This window comes from Microplitis demolitor, chromosome 8 (assembly GCF_026212275.2).
Source record: "Microplitis demolitor isolate Queensland-Clemson2020A chromosome 8, iyMicDemo2.1a, whole genome shotgun sequence".
In the NCBI taxonomy this organism is placed as follows: Eukaryota; Metazoa; Arthropoda; class Insecta; order Hymenoptera; family Braconidae; genus Microplitis; species Microplitis demolitor.
This window is the reverse complement of record NC_068552.1, coordinates 19607330-19624496: the sequence shown is the minus strand read 5'-3', so window position 1 is coordinate 19624496 and position 17167 is coordinate 19607330. Positions and strand designations below refer to the sequence as shown.

Sequence of the window (17167 nt, the reverse complement as noted above, 5' to 3'; positions counted from 1 at the left end):
CCAAAGCTATCGTTTTTTTTTTACATACTTTTGTCATGAATACTAATCAAAATCACACTACATATCTCATTATACATATATATATATATATATCAAAATTTTTTTTTCAGCTTTGAATTTTGAAATCCTTACCAGTAATTGTTAAAAAAACAAGTTCTATCTTATCGACACAAGCTAGAGATTTTTTACAGTTTCATTATTTACTCATTTACTTAATAAACAATTTTTTTTATTCATAAACAATTACTTCATACTAATTTATATTTTATTTCACTAAATGGTTTATTTCAATAAATTGTAGTGCGCAATAATTATCGACATTCTCTTTAATTATTATATGAAATTTAAAAAAAAAAAAAAACACAATCAAATTACGCGGGAAAATATTGATGCCGGTTATAAAATGCTTGCAAAATAATATTCGGTAATTTAGCTGTACATAACTTATTTTCAAATTAAAAAACAATTACTCTAATTAAATTGTTGATAAAAATAATTGTGGGTTAAATCTGTATATAATTTAAACAAAATCATTGATAATGTCTCGTGTAAGTACAATTAAATAATTGTCTAAACATTTTTTAGGTTATCCAGAAAAAAATAAAAAATTTATTGATTTATTTATAAAAAAATTCTAGGATATTCGGTCATACTTTTCATTTCCAAAAGGACAAAATAAAAATGCCCAACCGGTCAAGCCAACAAAAGTCAATAAAAAACCATTGGTTTCATCTGACGAAGATGAATCTCATGCTTCCAGTTCAAATAATAAAAATAAAACCAAAAAAGTACTTTTGTTTTTTTTTTTCATTAATGCAATTATTCGTTTTGAAATTTTTTAAACCAGTGGTTAAATTTTTTTCTAGACTAGAAAACCAGGAAAACATATTTTGTCAGACTCCGAAGACGAAGAGACTGTTACTAAGAAGACCAGCATCTCCAGGAGTCCAGTTAAAAAGGAGAAGATGAAGGAGAAAGAAAAAGAATTGAAGCCTGTGACACTTGATAGTGTCTTTGGTAAGGAACCGATCAAACGTAAAAATTTGTCTATACCAAAAAAATTACAAGAGGAGGAGGCAAGTTTTCATGATGACAAAGAGTTTGAAGCGACATTGAGTCAGTTGGACACAACGGATATTGAGTCGATGATCCTGGATGAGGATAAGAAGAATAATGTACAGTCTAGTGCAAAGCGCAAGACGAGTAATAGCGATAATGAAACTCCGCCTAAAAAATTGAAACTCAGTGAAGATGCAAAGGAAAAGGACAAAGAAAAAGAAAAATTGAAGGATACGAGTAGAGACAAAGTTAAAATTAAAGATAAAGATAAGAAAGAAGATAAAAAAGCAGCGCATTCAAATCTGAAGGTCGAGGTTGAGAAGAAGAAAAAAGAAAAGGACAGTGAAGATGCAGCTGATCCTTATGAAGAAAATATAAATAAAAAGAAACAACATGCTGCTGCTTACCAACAGTACTTACATAGAGGGGGAGCTAGAAATCCTGGGTCTAAGGAAATTCCCAAGGGAGCTGTAAATTGTCTAGCTGGTCTGAGTTTTGTGGTAACTGGAGTTCTTGAATCGCTGGAACGCAATGAAGTTGATGATCTGATCAAGCAGTATGGCGGTCGCGTCGTCGCGGCACTGTCTAAGAAAACAAATTATCTTGTAGTAGGAGACGCTGCTGGAGAATCGAAGCTCGCTAAAGCTGACTCTCTGCATATTAAAAAGATAACTGAGGACGATTTGCTGGAGATGATTCGCACAAGACCGGCGGGAAAGTCAACCGATGTGATACACAATCGAAGCAAAAAGAAAGATACTAGTCTCAATAAATCTTCTACTGACGATGACTTTAAATCGCCGCCCAAAAAACCTTCAGCTGAAGTTAAGTCTGTAAGAGATGAAAAAAGTCCCTTTATAACTCCAGTTAAAAGGGTGGTCAAGGATGAGGACAGTCTTTTCAAAGCTCCGGCGGCTTCCAAAGAGAATTCAACGGCTACCTCAACTTCTATCGAAACAGCAAGACCTTCAACTAGCAAAGACTCAACCCCACTCAAAGCAGAAGTTGGTGGAGATCACATCCAAGCTCTGGTAGAAAAGTACCGTCCGAAAACAATGAAACAGATAATAGGCCAGCACACAGACAAAAGTTGTGCTAAAAAACTTCACTTCTGGCTAATGAACTGGCACAAAAATCAAAGTGGTAAAGTAAAGCCAACTAAACCTTCTCCGTGGGCAAAAAATGACGACGGAGGATTTTTCAAAGCCGCTTTGTTATCTGGTCCACCTGGTATTGGTAAGACGACTACTGTGCAGGTGGTCTGTAATGAACTGGGTTACGATCTAGTTGAATTCAACGCTTCGGATACCCGGAGCAAGCGTCTGCTCAAAGAAGAAGTGTCAACTCTGCTGTCAAACACAAGTGTCAAGGGTTATTTCTCAAATAATTCCGAAACTAAAGCGTCCAAGAAACATGTTCTGCTGATGGACGAAGTTGACGGCATGGCTGGTAATGAAGATCGCGGTGGACTCCAAGAACTTATAAACCTGATAAAAGCATCAGATGTTCCCATTATTTGCATCTGTAATGACCGCAATCACCCCAAGATGAGGACTCTGTCGAACTACACCTTCGATTTGAGATTCCAGAAGCCCAAGCTGGAGCAGATTCGCGGAGCGATGAAGTCGCTCTGCTGCAAAGAAAATATTTCTGTATCTACTGAAAATTTGGACCGATTGATACAGTCGACCAACTTTGACATCCGGCAGGTCATCAATCATCTGGCGATGCTCAAAGGTGAGCCAGCTGATAAAAAAGAGAGCAGGATATCTGGTGACATCAACAAAGATCTGAAACTCGGACCTTGGGATGTCGTCCGCAAAGTCTTCAGTGCGGAAGAGCACAAAAATATGAGCATACACGACAAGAGCGACTTGTTCTTCCACGATTACAATATTGCTGGGCTATTCGTTCAGGAAAATTATTTATCAGTCGTACCCAAAGTTCCCAAGTAAATTTTTGCTAATTAATTACAATAAAACCAACATTAATACTAACAAATATTTTTTATTCATCAGGGACCAAGTGTTGGAAAGAATTGCCGGCAGTGCTGACAGCTTGTCAATGGGCGATCTCGCAGAGCGAGCGATTCGCGAGAAGAATTCATGGGCGTTACTACCAGTGCAAGCCTGCTACTCATCTGTAATACCTGGGACCCTGATGTCGGGGCACATCGGCGCTCAAATTAATTTTCCCTCGTGGCTTGGACGCAATTCCAAGCGCGGTAAATTTGACAGAATATTACAAGAGCTAACGGTACACACGCGGCTTGTTACTGGCGCCAGCAAAGAAGCAATTAATATTGATTATCTTAATGCGCTGAGAGATAAAATCACTCGCCCGTTGGCACTCAATGGCACTGAAGGTGTTGACACTGCTGTTGATGTCATGAATCATTACCATTTACTCAGGTAAGCTGTCGTGTTACTCGTAATCATTATTTATCACTTTAACGAGCGAATTAATTTGAATTTGAATTTTTTTTTTTTGATGCAGGGAAGACTTAGATGGACTGGTTGAAGTTTCTTTGTGGCCAGGACAGCGCGATCCTTTCCAAGTAATTGATTCGAAAGTAAGGGCAGCATTTACGCGGTCTTATAATAAAAATTCAATTATGACACCTTTTGCTGCGTCGGCGAGCAAGAAAAAAGGCGCGGGAGATTTAACTTCTGAAGACTCTGGATACATGGATGAAGGGGAAGAAACTATTTCTGATACTGATGATGATGACAGTTTAGAAACTGATCGAATGGTCAAGGTAAAATATATTTGATGTTTCTTATTGTTGTATAAATTTATTTATTTTTAATTACAAATAATATATGTATATATATATATTATAAAAATTTTCTAGGCAAAAAAAACTACGGGAAAAAAAGAAGCAGCGAAAAGTACAACTAAAAAAACTACCTCGAAGGCTTCGGCGGATAAACCGGCGAGCAAACGCGGCCGAGGCCGTGGAAAATGAAAAGATTTAATTTTTTTTTTTTCACCATACCGTTGCTTAATTTAAAAAATTAAGTTGTGATCAAATATAGAGCAAAATAACGAACATTTGTCCTAATATTATTTTTATGATACATAACGACGTTAATTTATTTATGAATCTCAAGAGTTTAAAACAAATATTTTGTTCCGAATTTAAAATGAGTCGCGAACCGATCGATCAATTGATGTGAATTTAAAATTAATGTACAATATAATTTATGTATTTTTCCATTTTATCGGAATGTAATCAAATATTTATCGGTATTTAATAATAAGCTAATTATGTTGTCTTAAAAAAACGGCTTTACATCTGTGTTTTTTTCACGCAAGCTGAAAAAATAAATTCAATCATCAGATAATTTATTTGTAGATCGATTTATAATTTTTTAAATTAGTAATTACTTTTGTCAGAATTTTTCCAGCCGATTACTTCATTATTTTTAGCGTTTGTTGTTTTAAGCCAGTCCATTAGTGGCTTGAAATATTCAAGAAGACCACTTGCGTCCATTTTTCTTTGTCCTGTTATTTTTTCCATCGCATCTGGCCATGGCCTTGATGACCCCAACTCCAACATCGACCTAAAATCAATTAATTTATTTTTAATATCTACATTTCATTATTTTAAAATAAGAAATTTTATGATTCTGGAGCTAGAAGACAATTAGAAATTTTCAGATTTTTTTTCCAACAAATAAATTACAAAAAAAAAAAAAAAAAAAAAAAAAAAAAACTAAAAAAATGCACATGTAGGAAATTAAAAAAGCTATAAGTGCATTTTTTTTTTTTTAAATAATTTTTTATAAAATTTGAAAATTATTAGACGTTAGCTGGCTTCAGAATCATAAATTAAAAAAAAAATATTATACTGGAATAATTTTCCCGCTGCTTTATTTCCATAAATATTGCACTCGCTCAGAGCTTTATATTGTGGATTTTCCGGGTCATATTGTCCTGCTTCGATACAAAGTGACTTGTGAAACTGGAACTGTATAACAAAACTGACAAAGTAACGAATATATTCTACACTAGCGACGATATGATACTTGGCGCCGGGATCAAAGTCATCTTCGCTGCGCTCTACTGGAGGAACAATTCCCTGGAACTCTTCGGCAAGTGACCACCACTCGCAATTATAAGTGTCGGGTTTGATCTTGGATTGGAAGACCCCCCAGCGCCACTTGTCCATCATGTAAGCAAACGGCAGGAAGACTATTTTATCCAGACCATTTAAGTACAGGTGATTGAGAACAGCTTCGTCGCTGGTGGAAGGATCATAAAGCAGTCCGATCTCCTGGAGATGCTCTGGCGTAGAAGCGCTCAGCGCTATCGTGTCACCAACAGCTTCATGGAATCCTGGATTGGCTCCTTCTCTGAAAATAGTCGGCTGGTTCTTGTACTGCAAGAAATATTGAATGTGTCCCATTTCATGGTGAACAGTCAGCAAGTCCTCCATATTAATTCGCGTGCACTGTTTTATTCTGAAATCCTTTCCGTCGTAAAAGTCCCAGGCACTTGCGTGACAAATCAACTCGACGCCTGGTGGTTTTTTGAGGATCGAGTTCTTCCAGAACAACTCGGGCATCGCACTCAGGTTTAACGAAGTAAAGAAATCTTCCGCAACCCGGAATATTGTGGTCTCGTTATAATCTGACACAAATAATTTTAAAAAATCAAGTAAATGTAATTTTTACTACCGAGTTATTATTTATTTTATAATTTTTCATACCTTGGGCGACCATAGCGTCAGTAACATCCGGTAATTTCTTTCCAGGATACGGAGTCGTGAAATCCGCGATGTTATTCCATGTCTGTGCCCACATATTGCCGAGTAAATGAGCGGGAATCGGACCGTCTTTTGACACAACATCATCTCCATACTTTTTACGAAGTTGTCCTCGGACATAAGCGTGCAGTTGAAGGTACAGTGGCTTTATTTGTTGCCACAATGACTCTGAAATTTTTTTTTATGGATAATTATTTAAATTATATTTGAAAAAATTTTCAGAGTGAACGCGGTTTAAATTTACTTCAAGAGGAATTTATTTTAATACTAAAATTCCAGATTGGATTAAAATGAAATCCAGATCACTCTGGAATTTTAAAAACTCCTAGAAAGTTCGGAGTGAAATAAAATTCGTAATCACTCCAAATCCACTCGATTTTTTTACAACCTAATGATGAAAATTAAAATAAATTTACCGATTTGTTGAGGAAAATCATCAGCTTCGTACTCTTTCATCCAGAAAGCAGCCATATCACTATAATTATTCAATCTCGCAATTTCGTTGCTCAACTCAACGTACTTAGTAAAATCTTCCTTGACATTTTTTCCAGAAACGTTTCTCCACGCTTGCCACACATATTTCAACTCCTCGGGATCACGACTGTGGATCATTATCTCAGTGAGCTCTGGTTCAAGCGACAAATTGCAGTTACTCGTATTTTTATACTGACAAACTTTAGCTTTAGAGTAAGTACTTTGCATTTTGCTAATGACCTCATCATACTCCATATATTTCTGTAATAAATAAATTAAATCGTCAATTACAAATTATAATCTATAAATTAATTCAATTGCTTACATCTTGAGACAAAGCAGCAGAACCAGGAGTTGCTAATTTTTTAAACTGCCTTCTAATACTATAATCTGTTATATTTTCCCAGGGAAATTCGGTGACTTCTTTGTACACTTGGCGTACGTAATTAGCGACTTCTGCAGATACATTTAATTGGACAGATAAATTTTCATCAGTGAGATTTGACGCGTAATTCCAGGCCGCTATCGATGCTTTGTTATTCCACTCCCCGTATTCTTTGTTTATTTTGTCCAGTAGTTCTTGAGCACGTGCTACAAGTGAGGGATCATCATCATCATCATCTGCTGCAGTTACTGAAGTATCGCAGTAACAAAGTGACGTTACTGCCAAGGCTGCTAACAATCGGTACCTAAATTAAAAAAATAAAATAAAATTTATTTATAATTACAGACCAGATTTATTCCACTGGTGAATGGAAGGCAAATGTCAATAGACATTTAAAAAAGTACGAAGCGTAAAAAATAATTAATGCAGAGCGAGTACTCTAGTGACCTTTGAAGTTCCCGGGACAATCGTGTCGTGAATTAAAACAGTAACTATAAAATTACATTATTTATTTAATGGTATAGATTTATTGAGAGTTAACGACAGGACAAAGTATGGGATTTTTTTTTAGTGAGGAAGATTAATTTACGTAGTATTTAAACTGTAATAAATGGGTGATTAATATGATTAAGGTGTAGTGGGTACGTAATGTGTACTTACGTGAGTAACATTGTGCGAGTGTACTGAGGCTGAAACTGACTAACTGGACAGAGTTTCCTCTTGTTAATCCGTCTTATAACTTTATCAGGACAGTGTCCGATCCCCCACTCAGTCCCATCAGGTAGCCTTCATAATTATTACCTCCGTTGAACCATGCAATGGAGACAAACTAGAAAATAGTTACCTTATTTTTTTACTCATTTATTTTTATGTCAATAACTTTACTCATTTTTTTTTGCCATTTAATGTTTTTATATTTAAATATTTAATTATTTACCCACTGACAAATAATTAAAATTTGTATTTTTGAATTATTTATTATTTGTATCGGTTTATTTTCAATTTTTAAAGACTATTTCTTATTTTAATGTCATATATTTTAACCTTGACTATTGAAAAATAATATATTTATTTTTAAAAATATAAAACAATTAATTGTTTTATTTTGATGTTTTTTTTTTTTTAATTAAAAAAACAAATAAACTTTTTAAAATAAATAGAAATCAAAATTTTTAAAATTAATTAATTGAATTATAGTAATTACACTCTTTATATTTATATTTATATAAATATGAGAACATTGAACTTTATGTCGGATTTTAAACCGGTTACAGTTCCAAATATTTCGTTAAATGTAAAAAAAATATTCAAAAAGTAAACCGGTTATTTTTCAAAGAGAATATATAATATATATATTTATAATTACTTATGAAATTTTATTTTAGTACTCGACTCGGCTAATAATACGAAGATTACATTGATTTCACATCGAGATCAGTCTTTATTTATCTGAGTAAATTCTTAGATTTAAAAAAATATATACGATATATTGTGATTACAGTAGTGATATTGATATTTTTTTGAGTTTAATTACAGATTAGATGATTGATGTTCGATATGAAGATTTATTACGACCTACAGTAGTTATGATTTATTTTTTTAACACGTGGAAGATATCATGAGCTAGAAGAAGGCAGATGTTTAATCTTCGGAGGCGGCATAAATATCTCGTTCAAGACAAAATTAATCCAAGCCCTCGACTTATTTAGTCATGAATATGTTTGCTTAAATATAAGTCTGATAAATAAATAAATAGCAAGGGAATTTATAAATAAATCATTTTTTTTTATTGATAATTAAACACAAATTTATAATTGTCGACGGATGTAATGAGATGCCGAGAGTAAAAATGACAGGAAACAGGAGACGAGATGGGAGGGAGGAGGTAAAATAATAATTAAATAATTAGATGTAGGAAAGTATTTCTGGGCTAATTATAACGAGAAATGAGGGTGGGATGTGCATAACTTTCAATCAACAAAATAGATATGATGGCGAGAGATAGACGGAGAGAGAGAAGAGGTGAAGATGAAGAGGCTCAAGACAGCGGCAGGGCCGTCCAAAGACGGACTGAGAAAACTAACAACAACTTGCCGTCAGTACTACTGCACTACTAATGTAATATTTTCGAGCTTTTTGCGCTACTGGGCGTGGGTTGGAGCTGCGTGGGCAGACGGTGGCCACCCCTGGAGACTCGTCGTGCCCATCTTCGGTAACGCCAGCACGAGACCCACCTACGATATATCTGCGGGTGTCGGAGCTTCCAGAGCTCATCCGCATCTCAGACGCGAGTTTGTTCACTACCCCTGTTACTCACGGTTAGTACTCCGAAATTTTTCGTCTTTTATTGCTAGATTATTATTATTTATTTATTTTTTTTTTAACTTATAATTATGATTTCATTTTAAATTGAGTAGTTAAATTCAAGTTTTGGATTCTTATTGGATAATTTAATGGGAAATATATAAATTGAAGTCTGTTGAGGTGGAGGTGATGGAGATTATTTAAGTTTTGTAGTGATGGAGATTGGAAATAGTGTAAAATAGTGGAAATTAAATTGAGTGAAGGAGATATATGTGAATTAGATATCATTTTTAAAATTAATGGTGGAAATTTAGTAGACATCTTTTTAATTGATTAGAAAAATTAATTATGGGAAAAAATAAAGAGATTGTAGATACCATTTTTTAGAACTGGGGATTAAAAATTGGATAGGGTAGATAAGAGTTTTTGATGGTGAAAGATAATTAATTATTGTTGTTTTTTATAATTGCAGATTTAATAAAAAAGCTTCAAGATGTGTGACGATGATGTAGCTGCTTTGGTTGTAGACAATGGATCCGGTATGTGCAAGGCCGGTTTCGCTGGAGATGACGCTCCCAGAGCTGTCTTCCCCAGCATCGTTGGTCGCCCAAGACATCAGGGAGTGATGGTCGGTATGGGACAGAAAGACTCATACGTTGGTGACGAAGCTCAGAGCAAGAGAGGTATCCTTACCTTGAAATACCCCATTGAGCACGGAATCATCACCAACTGGGATGACATGGAGAAGATCTGGCATCACACTTTCTACAATGAACTCCGTGTTGCCCCAGAAGAGCACCCAGTTCTTCTTACTGAGGCTCCACTCAACCCAAAGGCCAACCGTGAAAAGATGACCCAAATCATGTTTGAAACCTTCAACAGCCCGGCCATGTACGTCGCCATCCAGGCCGTTCTTTCATTGTACGCTTCTGGTCGTACCACTGGTATTGTATTGGACTCTGGTGATGGTGTCTCACACACAGTACCAATCTACGAAGGTTACGCTCTACCCCATGCCATCCTCCGTTTGGACTTGGCTGGTCGTGACTTGACCGACTACCTCATGAAGATCCTCACCGAGAGAGGATACTCCTTCACCACCACCGCTGAGCGGGAAATTGTCCGTGACATCAAGGAAAAACTCTGCTACGTCGCCCTGGACTTTGAACAGGAAATGGCTACCGCCGCAGCCTCCACCTCACTCGAGAAGAGCTACGAGCTTCCCGACGGTCAAGTCATCACCATCGGAAACGAAAGATTCCGTTGTCCCGAGGCCCTGTTCCAACCATCCTTCTTGGGTATGGAATCTTGCGGTATCCACGAAACCGTCTACAACTCCATCATGAAGTGTGACGTCGACATCCGTAAAGACTTGTACGCCAACAACGTTCTCTCCGGAGGTACCACTATGTACCCAGGTATTGCTGACCGTATGCAGAAAGAAATCACCGCCCTCGCCCCATCAACCATCAAGATCAAGATCATCGCTCCACCTGAAAGGAAATACTCCGTATGGATCGGAGGTTCCATCCTCGCCTCTCTGTCCACCTTCCAACAGATGTGGATCTCCAAACAAGAGTACGACGAATCCGGTCCCGGAATCGTCCACCGCAAGTGCTTCTAAGCATTACAATAATATTACCATCTCATCAATCCATCGGGCCCGCGGACAATTATGTTTTATTAATGTACAATCGCCCGATGGCATTGTCAGTACATTACAGTTCGTCCAATGTCAACGACTCATGCGTAAGCCCACGTACAATCATAAAGATATCATCTCACCATCACGAGTCATCGTATTGCCAGCAAACACGTTCGTACAATACCTTCTTAGCCTTGTCTCCGTGTCGCTCGTTCTCATGCGTTTCATGCTCCGCGCACCACAGCGAGCATCGGGCCCGAACGACCTCCACAACACACCAGTATTTGAAGGGCGAGTACACGGACGTTAAAATCGAGGACGCCGAACAGAAGCCTGAGTTTTTCGTCTACAGCGCGGTACCAGAACCCGCCATCACCCACCTGACTGCACCCTTGGAACCCCGAAAAACTAAACACGGACGTCCACTTAGATAGTCGCTCACAGCAACAGGTGCCCAGGAATCCGGGACATATTTCGTAACCCTTAAACAAACACGAAACGGCTCACCTGGGTCAACCCAAGCGATCAAGACATCATCAACTTATAAAACATTCCAACGGTGCATCGTCAGTCTCTCCGGTTTCTGGCACCGCGGCGCTTCTTATCTGTAACGCAAGACACTTCCACCTGTTCTTCGTCAATAACTTGGAATACAATACTCGAGCAACAGCGACTCTTATAATTAAATTATTTATTTAAAACCACCATCTACTCTCTACAACAATTACTAAACTATAATATTATTATTATATTAATATTACTATTATATTTATGTATATCTACAATAAAATATTATTTATTTTGTAAATACTATACATTATATTACATAATTATTATCATTATTATTACTACTATTATTATAATAATTATTATTATTATTATTATTATTATATAATGTCAACTTATTCGCCAGCCAAATATACATCTAAATTATATCATCGGCATCTTTTTTCACCCTCTAGCCTCTTCCCACAACTCCCACCTCTAAACATAAAACTATTTTTATTTTACTCCACATCTCGTAATTTTAAGCTCTCCCATCCACAAAAGTATCCTCAAGAATTTTTATTTTTGGAAATCTTTAAATCTCAACCCACTATTTATTTTTCTTCTTCCTCTACCAGCCTTTTCCCACCAATTCATTGATTACGAAAAATAATTCTAATTATATCTCAAACTAGGTCATACCAAAAATATTTATTTTTCTCCCCCACTCCTATCAAATATATTTAAAAAATTCCTAAAAAAAAACCGTAAAAATTTTAATTAAATTTAAAAATTTGAAAAGTATCAAATAAGTAATAAAGATGTTACATATTATTATTTATATACGTGTATTTTATTTAATGCAACAAATTTCCACCTCTACACTCTGATGCCAATAAAAATAACAACAACAATAATAATAATTATTATTATTATTATTATTATATATAATTATAATATAGATATACTAGTAATTGGGACTATAATAATCTTGTGAGTAAGTGGGGATGAAAGCCCGTGATACAGATCGAGCACCGAGTATGACTCGGTATGGAGAGATCTACTGACAGGAGATGCTGCTCTGTACTGTTTCAAATAAAACGAGAGCCATCAAGTTAAAATAACTTTACTCTGTTGTGACGTCTGCCTACCTGTGCGACCTTGCCCGTTGTTTACATATATCACCACGTTGTTGTCTTTACCTCTTCTAGAGGTTGTGTGCGCAGAGCCTCCTCTGGTTGATTCATACGCACATACATGCCGCTACTTTGCATACTTTTTTTTCCATCTATATATTTATAGACATTGTAAATTTAAATATATGTATATGTATATGTATACGTCATGTGTACATGAGAGTTTGAGTGAGAAAATAAAAAATGATTGATGATGAATAGTTGAAAATTTTATTTTTTATTGGTTGTATGAATGTGCAAATTATTTAAGAATTATGAATAATAAAATTTATTGGAGATTTAAAATTGCGCAATTGTTTGGCGCTGAAAATTTAAACAAATCTTTAATTAGTAACTCACCTTGTTTCATAATAAAATTACTTCATAATTGGTTTGACTTGGAGATGATGTTTAATCATCGGTGATGATTGATTTAATGCTATGAGATAAAATAATTGATGGAATTTTGTGTTATTGCGGCAATTACTTTACGCATTAGAAATATTAATAATTAATCATATTAATAAATAGAAAAAAAATTATTTTTTGGCGCAATGAATTTTTACTTGCTTCCAGAAATTTTTTGCATCATAAATTAAAAAAAAAAAAAAAAAAAAAAAAAAAATTATTGGAGCGCAAAAAAATAATGATTCGGAAATTAGTCCCCGTCTAATAATTTTAGGATTTTTTTTTAAACAGTGAATATAAAAAAAAAATATTTCGGAAAATTGCACCTATAGATTTTTTAATTTTCTACATATGCCTATTTTTAGTTTTTTTTTTTTTCTTTAAATTACATTTGAAAAAAAAAAAATCCAAAAACTGTTAATTGTGATCCTGAAGTTAGCTGACGTCTAATAATTTTTTGATTTTTTTAAAAAACTATAAATTATAGAAAAAAAAATATTTACAAAAATTTCACTAATAGCTTTTTTAATTTTCTACATGTGCATATTTTTAGTTTTTTTTTCTTGATAATTATTTGTTGAAAAAGAAAATCCGAAAACTGCTAATTGCCTTCTAATTGCAGAATCATAAAAATTTTCTTGGGTCAAGAAATTTTTTCTAGTCCTAATAAAATTTTCGTCTTGAATTCATAATGCAAAATATTTGTTGCGCCAAGAAATCCTTTTTTTCTGTGTACTAATAATAATAATTATTATTACTGGTATTAATATTTTTAGAGATTGGAATTGGGGTTGAAGAAGTTTGAGATTGAGCAAGACGATGGTGTGAAGGTTTTTAAAATTGAGAAGTTTAATTATTTTAAATGACGATAATTAAAAATAGAGATTGTGGATTGAGTGTCGATGTAACGATATGGAGATAAGAAAAGCTCTGTGGAGAAAGCGTTGCGTAGGTGCAGTTGATGATGAAAAATAAAGAAGTTGGATAATCCAGTGGAGGATGGGGTCGCCTAGTTCGGAAAGCCTCGCAACGCATCGCGATACACGCCTTTTTCGTGCCTGTCGAGTAAATTTTGATGTACGGAAATGCGGGGGCGTCTGGACGAGAGCATATATTGGACGTCGCGACGCTCTTCACCACAGACGCCACCACACTCTGTTCTGTGCACGGTATGTATTTTTTCTGGAATTATTGCTTTACTTTTTCATATTTACATTTTTTTTTTTTTTTTTAAATTAAAAATTTAATTTCACCGCGAATTTACTCGGATTAATTGATCATTGTTAATTTATTGAAGAAAGTAAAAATTTATTCGGTTCGACTATCGAAAGTAAATAAATAGTTACGCGGTTGTTGTGACGAATTTTGAATTTTATTTTTGGCAACGCGAATTCGGTTGTGAATCAAGTGATTAAAAATTTAAATAGTCATTTTATTTGAATTATTTCGCGGGGTTGATTAGTTGATGGTTGGGAAGAGCTGATTCGGGGAACGAGTTCTGAAAGTAAACAAATAGTTGGAAGTAGTATAAAATAGAGAGGAAGTTGGAGATGAAATGGTGCGACGAATTATGAGTAACAACCGAAAAAGACTAAGTTGAGTCACACGGAGCCGTAGTAGAGTTGGGCGGAGGGTCTTTGGCCGGATTGGGAATCTCTTGATCGTTTTGCAGAAGCATAATTTTGGCACGCGAACCCATTATAAGGAGTAGTATGTGTATATAGAGTACTGCCGCGACGTTTGGTGCTTGCGAGAGTAGAGAGGCGTCGGAGGGGTTCATAATCTCCGCTGCTTGAACTTATAGGGAGCGTCCGCGCTTCGGCTAAACATAGATCACGCTCACCTAAAATAGGATTGCACGCGTAGCGGCCACTCCTTGCCATCGGCGACTTACGGTTTATAGGCAACTGGGTCAATTCTTCGGTTCATCTGTAACAAATGACGCGAAATTTATTTTAATTAATTATTATTGTTTGACAACTGAGAGTTGTGTAATTCGTTATAAACATATATATCTATATAATATAAAAAATGCTTGAGGCTAATTTAGTTTGTTCTTTTTTGTCTTTTGGCAGAATTTAAATACAAAAAAGCATCAAAATGTGTGACGACGAAGTTGCAGCTTTGGTTGTAGACAATGGATCCGGTATGTGCAAGGCCGGTTTCGCTGGAGATGACGCTCCCAGAGCTGTCTTCCCCAGCATCGTTGGTCGCCCAAGACATCAGGGAGTGATGGTCGGTATGGGACAGAAAGACTCATACGTTGGTGACGAAGCTCAGAGCAAGAGAGGTATCCTTACCTTGAAATACCCCATTGAGCACGGAATCATCACCAACTGGGATGACATGGAGAAGATCTGGCATCACACTTTCTACAATGAACTCCGTGTTGCCCCAGAAGAGCACCCAGTTCTTCTCACTGAGGCTCCACTTAACCCAAAGGCTAACCGTGAAAAGATGACCCAAATCATGTTTGAAACCTTCAACAGCCCGGCCATGTACGTCGCCATCCAGGCCGTTCTTTCATTGTACGCTTCTGGTCGTACCACTGGTATTGTATTGGACTCTGGTGATGGTGTCTCACACACAGTACCAATTTACGAAGGTTACGCTCTACCCCATGCCATCCTCCGTTTGGACTTGGCTGGTCGTGACTTGACCGACTACCTCATGAAGATCCTCACCGAGAGAGGATACTCCTTCACCACCACCGCTGAGCGGGAAATTGTCCGTGACATCAAGGAAAAGCTCTGTTACGTCGCCCTGGACTTTGAACAGGAAATGGCTACCGCCGCAGCCTCCACCTCACTCGAGAAGAGCTACGAGCTTCCCGACGGTCAAGTCATCACCATCGGAAACGAAAGATTCCGTTGTCCCGAGGCCCTGTTCCAACCATCCTTCTTGGGTATGGAATCTTGCGGTATCCACGAAACCGTCTACAACTCCATCATGAAGTGTGACGTCGACATCCGTAAAGACTTGTACGCCAACAACGTTCTCTCCGGAGGTACCACCATGTACCCAGGTATTGCTGACCGAATGCAGAAAGAAATCACCGCCCTCGCCCCATCAACCATCAAGATCAAGATCATCGCTCCACCTGAAAGGAAATACTCCGTATGGATCGGAGGTTCCATCCTCGCCTCTCTGTCCACCTTCCAACAGATGTGGATCTCCAAACAAGAGTACGATGAATCCGGTCCCGGAATCGTTCACCGCAAGTGCTTCTAAGATGTTTATCTCAAAAATTTTTATCATTAAAATTAAAATTAAATTATTACTATTATTATTATTACTATAATATTGAAATAATAGCACGTATTGCCGTATATCGCTTCGTCACATTTATATCAGGATGGTTCTTTACTTTAGGTATTTAGCCAGTCCCGTGGCGATTGCTGTCATTCGAGCAAAAATATCATCTTTTGTATATACATAAGTCAACATCTTATGCAATAAATACTGTCTTATATTTTACAGACGTTCAATTCACAATTCATTTCGGATCCCTACATTCATACCATCTAATTAAGTATAATTAAGTACCTCCACATACATGCATCACATATTTATTTTCATTTCAGAAATAATCAAAAATTCCTCCGATTCCTACCGTTAATCAACTTGTCTCCCCAGCCATTGTCTTTTACTAAAATATTCAATTTACTCAGGAATTTAACTTTTGGTTACATAATCGCTGTGCATTTTTCTATTCTTTCAAAGCCCAGCTAATTACATAAGCTCTTATTTTAATTAACTACTACTCAGTCTAATGCATATATATTTATATATTTTAAATTTAAATTTGCACCTTCAGTTATCAACCAAAAGATTTATTCTTCTTACCAAATAAGTACTAAAACCAACACGTAAACTAAATATAAAAACCAACCAACATAAATATTAATTAAAAAAATTTTCTAATTTCTAAAACTGACTCATCCAGGCTACGGCGAGGTTTAAAATAACCAGAAAAAAAATTATTAGTAACAATAATTTTTTGTCAGGCTAAGCAGGCATACTTTTATCATGAACATGGGGGTTTGGAGTTTATAAGGGTCACACACATAGTGCCATTGGCATTTACCATGTGCTCGGGTCGTTATTCTCCTTGTATTTCTTCGTGGGGCGTCCCATCATTCTCAAGTCCCAGTCTCCGTCCTCACCAGCAACGGCAGCTTCAGTCTCCAGATGTGTCGGAGCTCAGCGAGGGAATTCCAGTGAGTCTACACGTACACGTACCTCAACTTTATGCGTCTCCATATGTCGTGAAAATTCAAATATCATTACTATTTTACTCGTACACCAAATTTAAATCTCAATAAGTTAATTTTAGTTTATAGATTTTTTCCTTGCGTTCCAACTGCAGTAATCTTTTAATTACTGATAAAATTGCGTACTGTAGATAGTAATTGCTAATTAAATAATAATGATAATTATGATGAATGAAGTGAATGATG

The 17167-nt window shown here is 36.1% G+C and overlaps 4 protein-coding genes across 4 annotated transcripts; 3 read left to right on the top strand and 1 right to left on the bottom strand.

The window, feature by feature from the left end:
* Positions 1–202: 202 nt before the first annotated feature.
* LOC103576799 (replication factor C subunit 1) lies at positions 203–4037 on the top strand. Its single transcript, XM_008557191.3, has 6 exons — positions 203–548; positions 639–788; positions 867–3010; positions 3078–3470; positions 3556–3817; positions 3914–4037. Exons 1-6 carry the CDS (start codon positions 540–542, stop codon positions 4025–4027), a joined length of 3072 nt encoding a protein of 1023 aa, XP_008555413.1. The 5' UTR covers positions 203–539; the 3' UTR covers positions 4028–4037.
* A 249-nt stretch (positions 4038–4286) lies between these two features.
* Positions 4287–7532, bottom strand: LOC103576800 (angiotensin-converting enzyme). The gene is made up of 7 exons (XM_008557192.3): positions 7350–7532; positions 6630–6993; positions 6247–6565; positions 5774–5998; positions 4914–5694; positions 4450–4625; positions 4287–4377 (listed from the first exon to the last, which is right to left on the bottom strand). Exons 1-7 carry the CDS (start codon positions 7358–7360, stop codon positions 4352–4354), a joined length of 1902 nt encoding a protein of 633 aa, XP_008555414.1. The 5' UTR covers positions 7361–7532; the 3' UTR covers positions 4287–4351.
* Positions 7533–8900: 1368 nt separating this feature from the next.
* Positions 8901–10707, top strand: LOC103576801 (actin, muscle). Its single transcript, XM_008557194.3, has 2 exons — positions 8901–9007; positions 9466–10707. Exon 2 carries the CDS (start codon positions 9487–9489, stop codon positions 10615–10617), a length of 1131 nt encoding a protein of 376 aa, XP_008555416.3. The 5' UTR covers positions 8901–9007; positions 9466–9486; the 3' UTR covers positions 10618–10707.
* A 3102-nt stretch (positions 10708–13809) lies between these two features.
* Positions 13810–16024, top strand: LOC128667249 (actin, clone 205-like). Its single transcript, XM_014443209.2, has 2 exons — positions 13810–13876; positions 14783–16024. Exon 2 carries the CDS (start codon positions 14808–14810, stop codon positions 15936–15938), a length of 1131 nt encoding a protein of 376 aa, XP_014298695.1. The 5' UTR covers positions 13810–13876; positions 14783–14807; the 3' UTR covers positions 15939–16024.
* The last annotated feature ends 1143 nt before the right edge of the window (positions 16025–17167 follow it).

What these genes read in the sequence shown, in the direction of transcription:
- LOC128667249 (XM_014443209.2), top strand. Translation starts at nt 14,808, where the DNA reads ATGTGTGACGACGAAGTTGCAGCTTTGGTTGTAGACAATGGATCCGGT.
- LOC103576799 (XM_008557191.3), top strand. An exon ending in GTCGTACCCAAAGTTCCCAA is followed by an intron (nt 3,011 to 3,077) that starts GTAAATTTTTGC and finishes TTTATTCATCAG; the next exon opens with GGACCAAGTGTTGGAAAGAA. An exon ending in AAACTGATCGAATGGTCAAG is followed by an intron (nt 3,818 to 3,913) that starts GTAAAATATATT and finishes AAAATTTTCTAG; the next exon opens with GCAAAAAAAACTACGGGAAA.
- LOC103576800 (XM_008557192.3), bottom strand. An exon ending in TGACGCTATGGTCGCCCAAG is followed by an intron (nt 5,695 to 5,773) that starts GTATGAAAAATT and finishes TATTTGTGTCAG; the next exon opens with ATTATAACGAGACCACAATA. An exon ending in GCAGCGGGAAAATTATTCCA is followed by an intron (nt 4,626 to 4,913) that starts GTATAATATTTT and finishes AATTGATTTTAG; the next exon opens with GTCGATGTTGGAGTTGGGGT.
- LOC103576801 (XM_008557194.3), top strand. Translation starts at nt 9,487, where the DNA reads ATGTGTGACGATGATGTAGCTGCTTTGGTTGTAGACAATGGATCCGGT.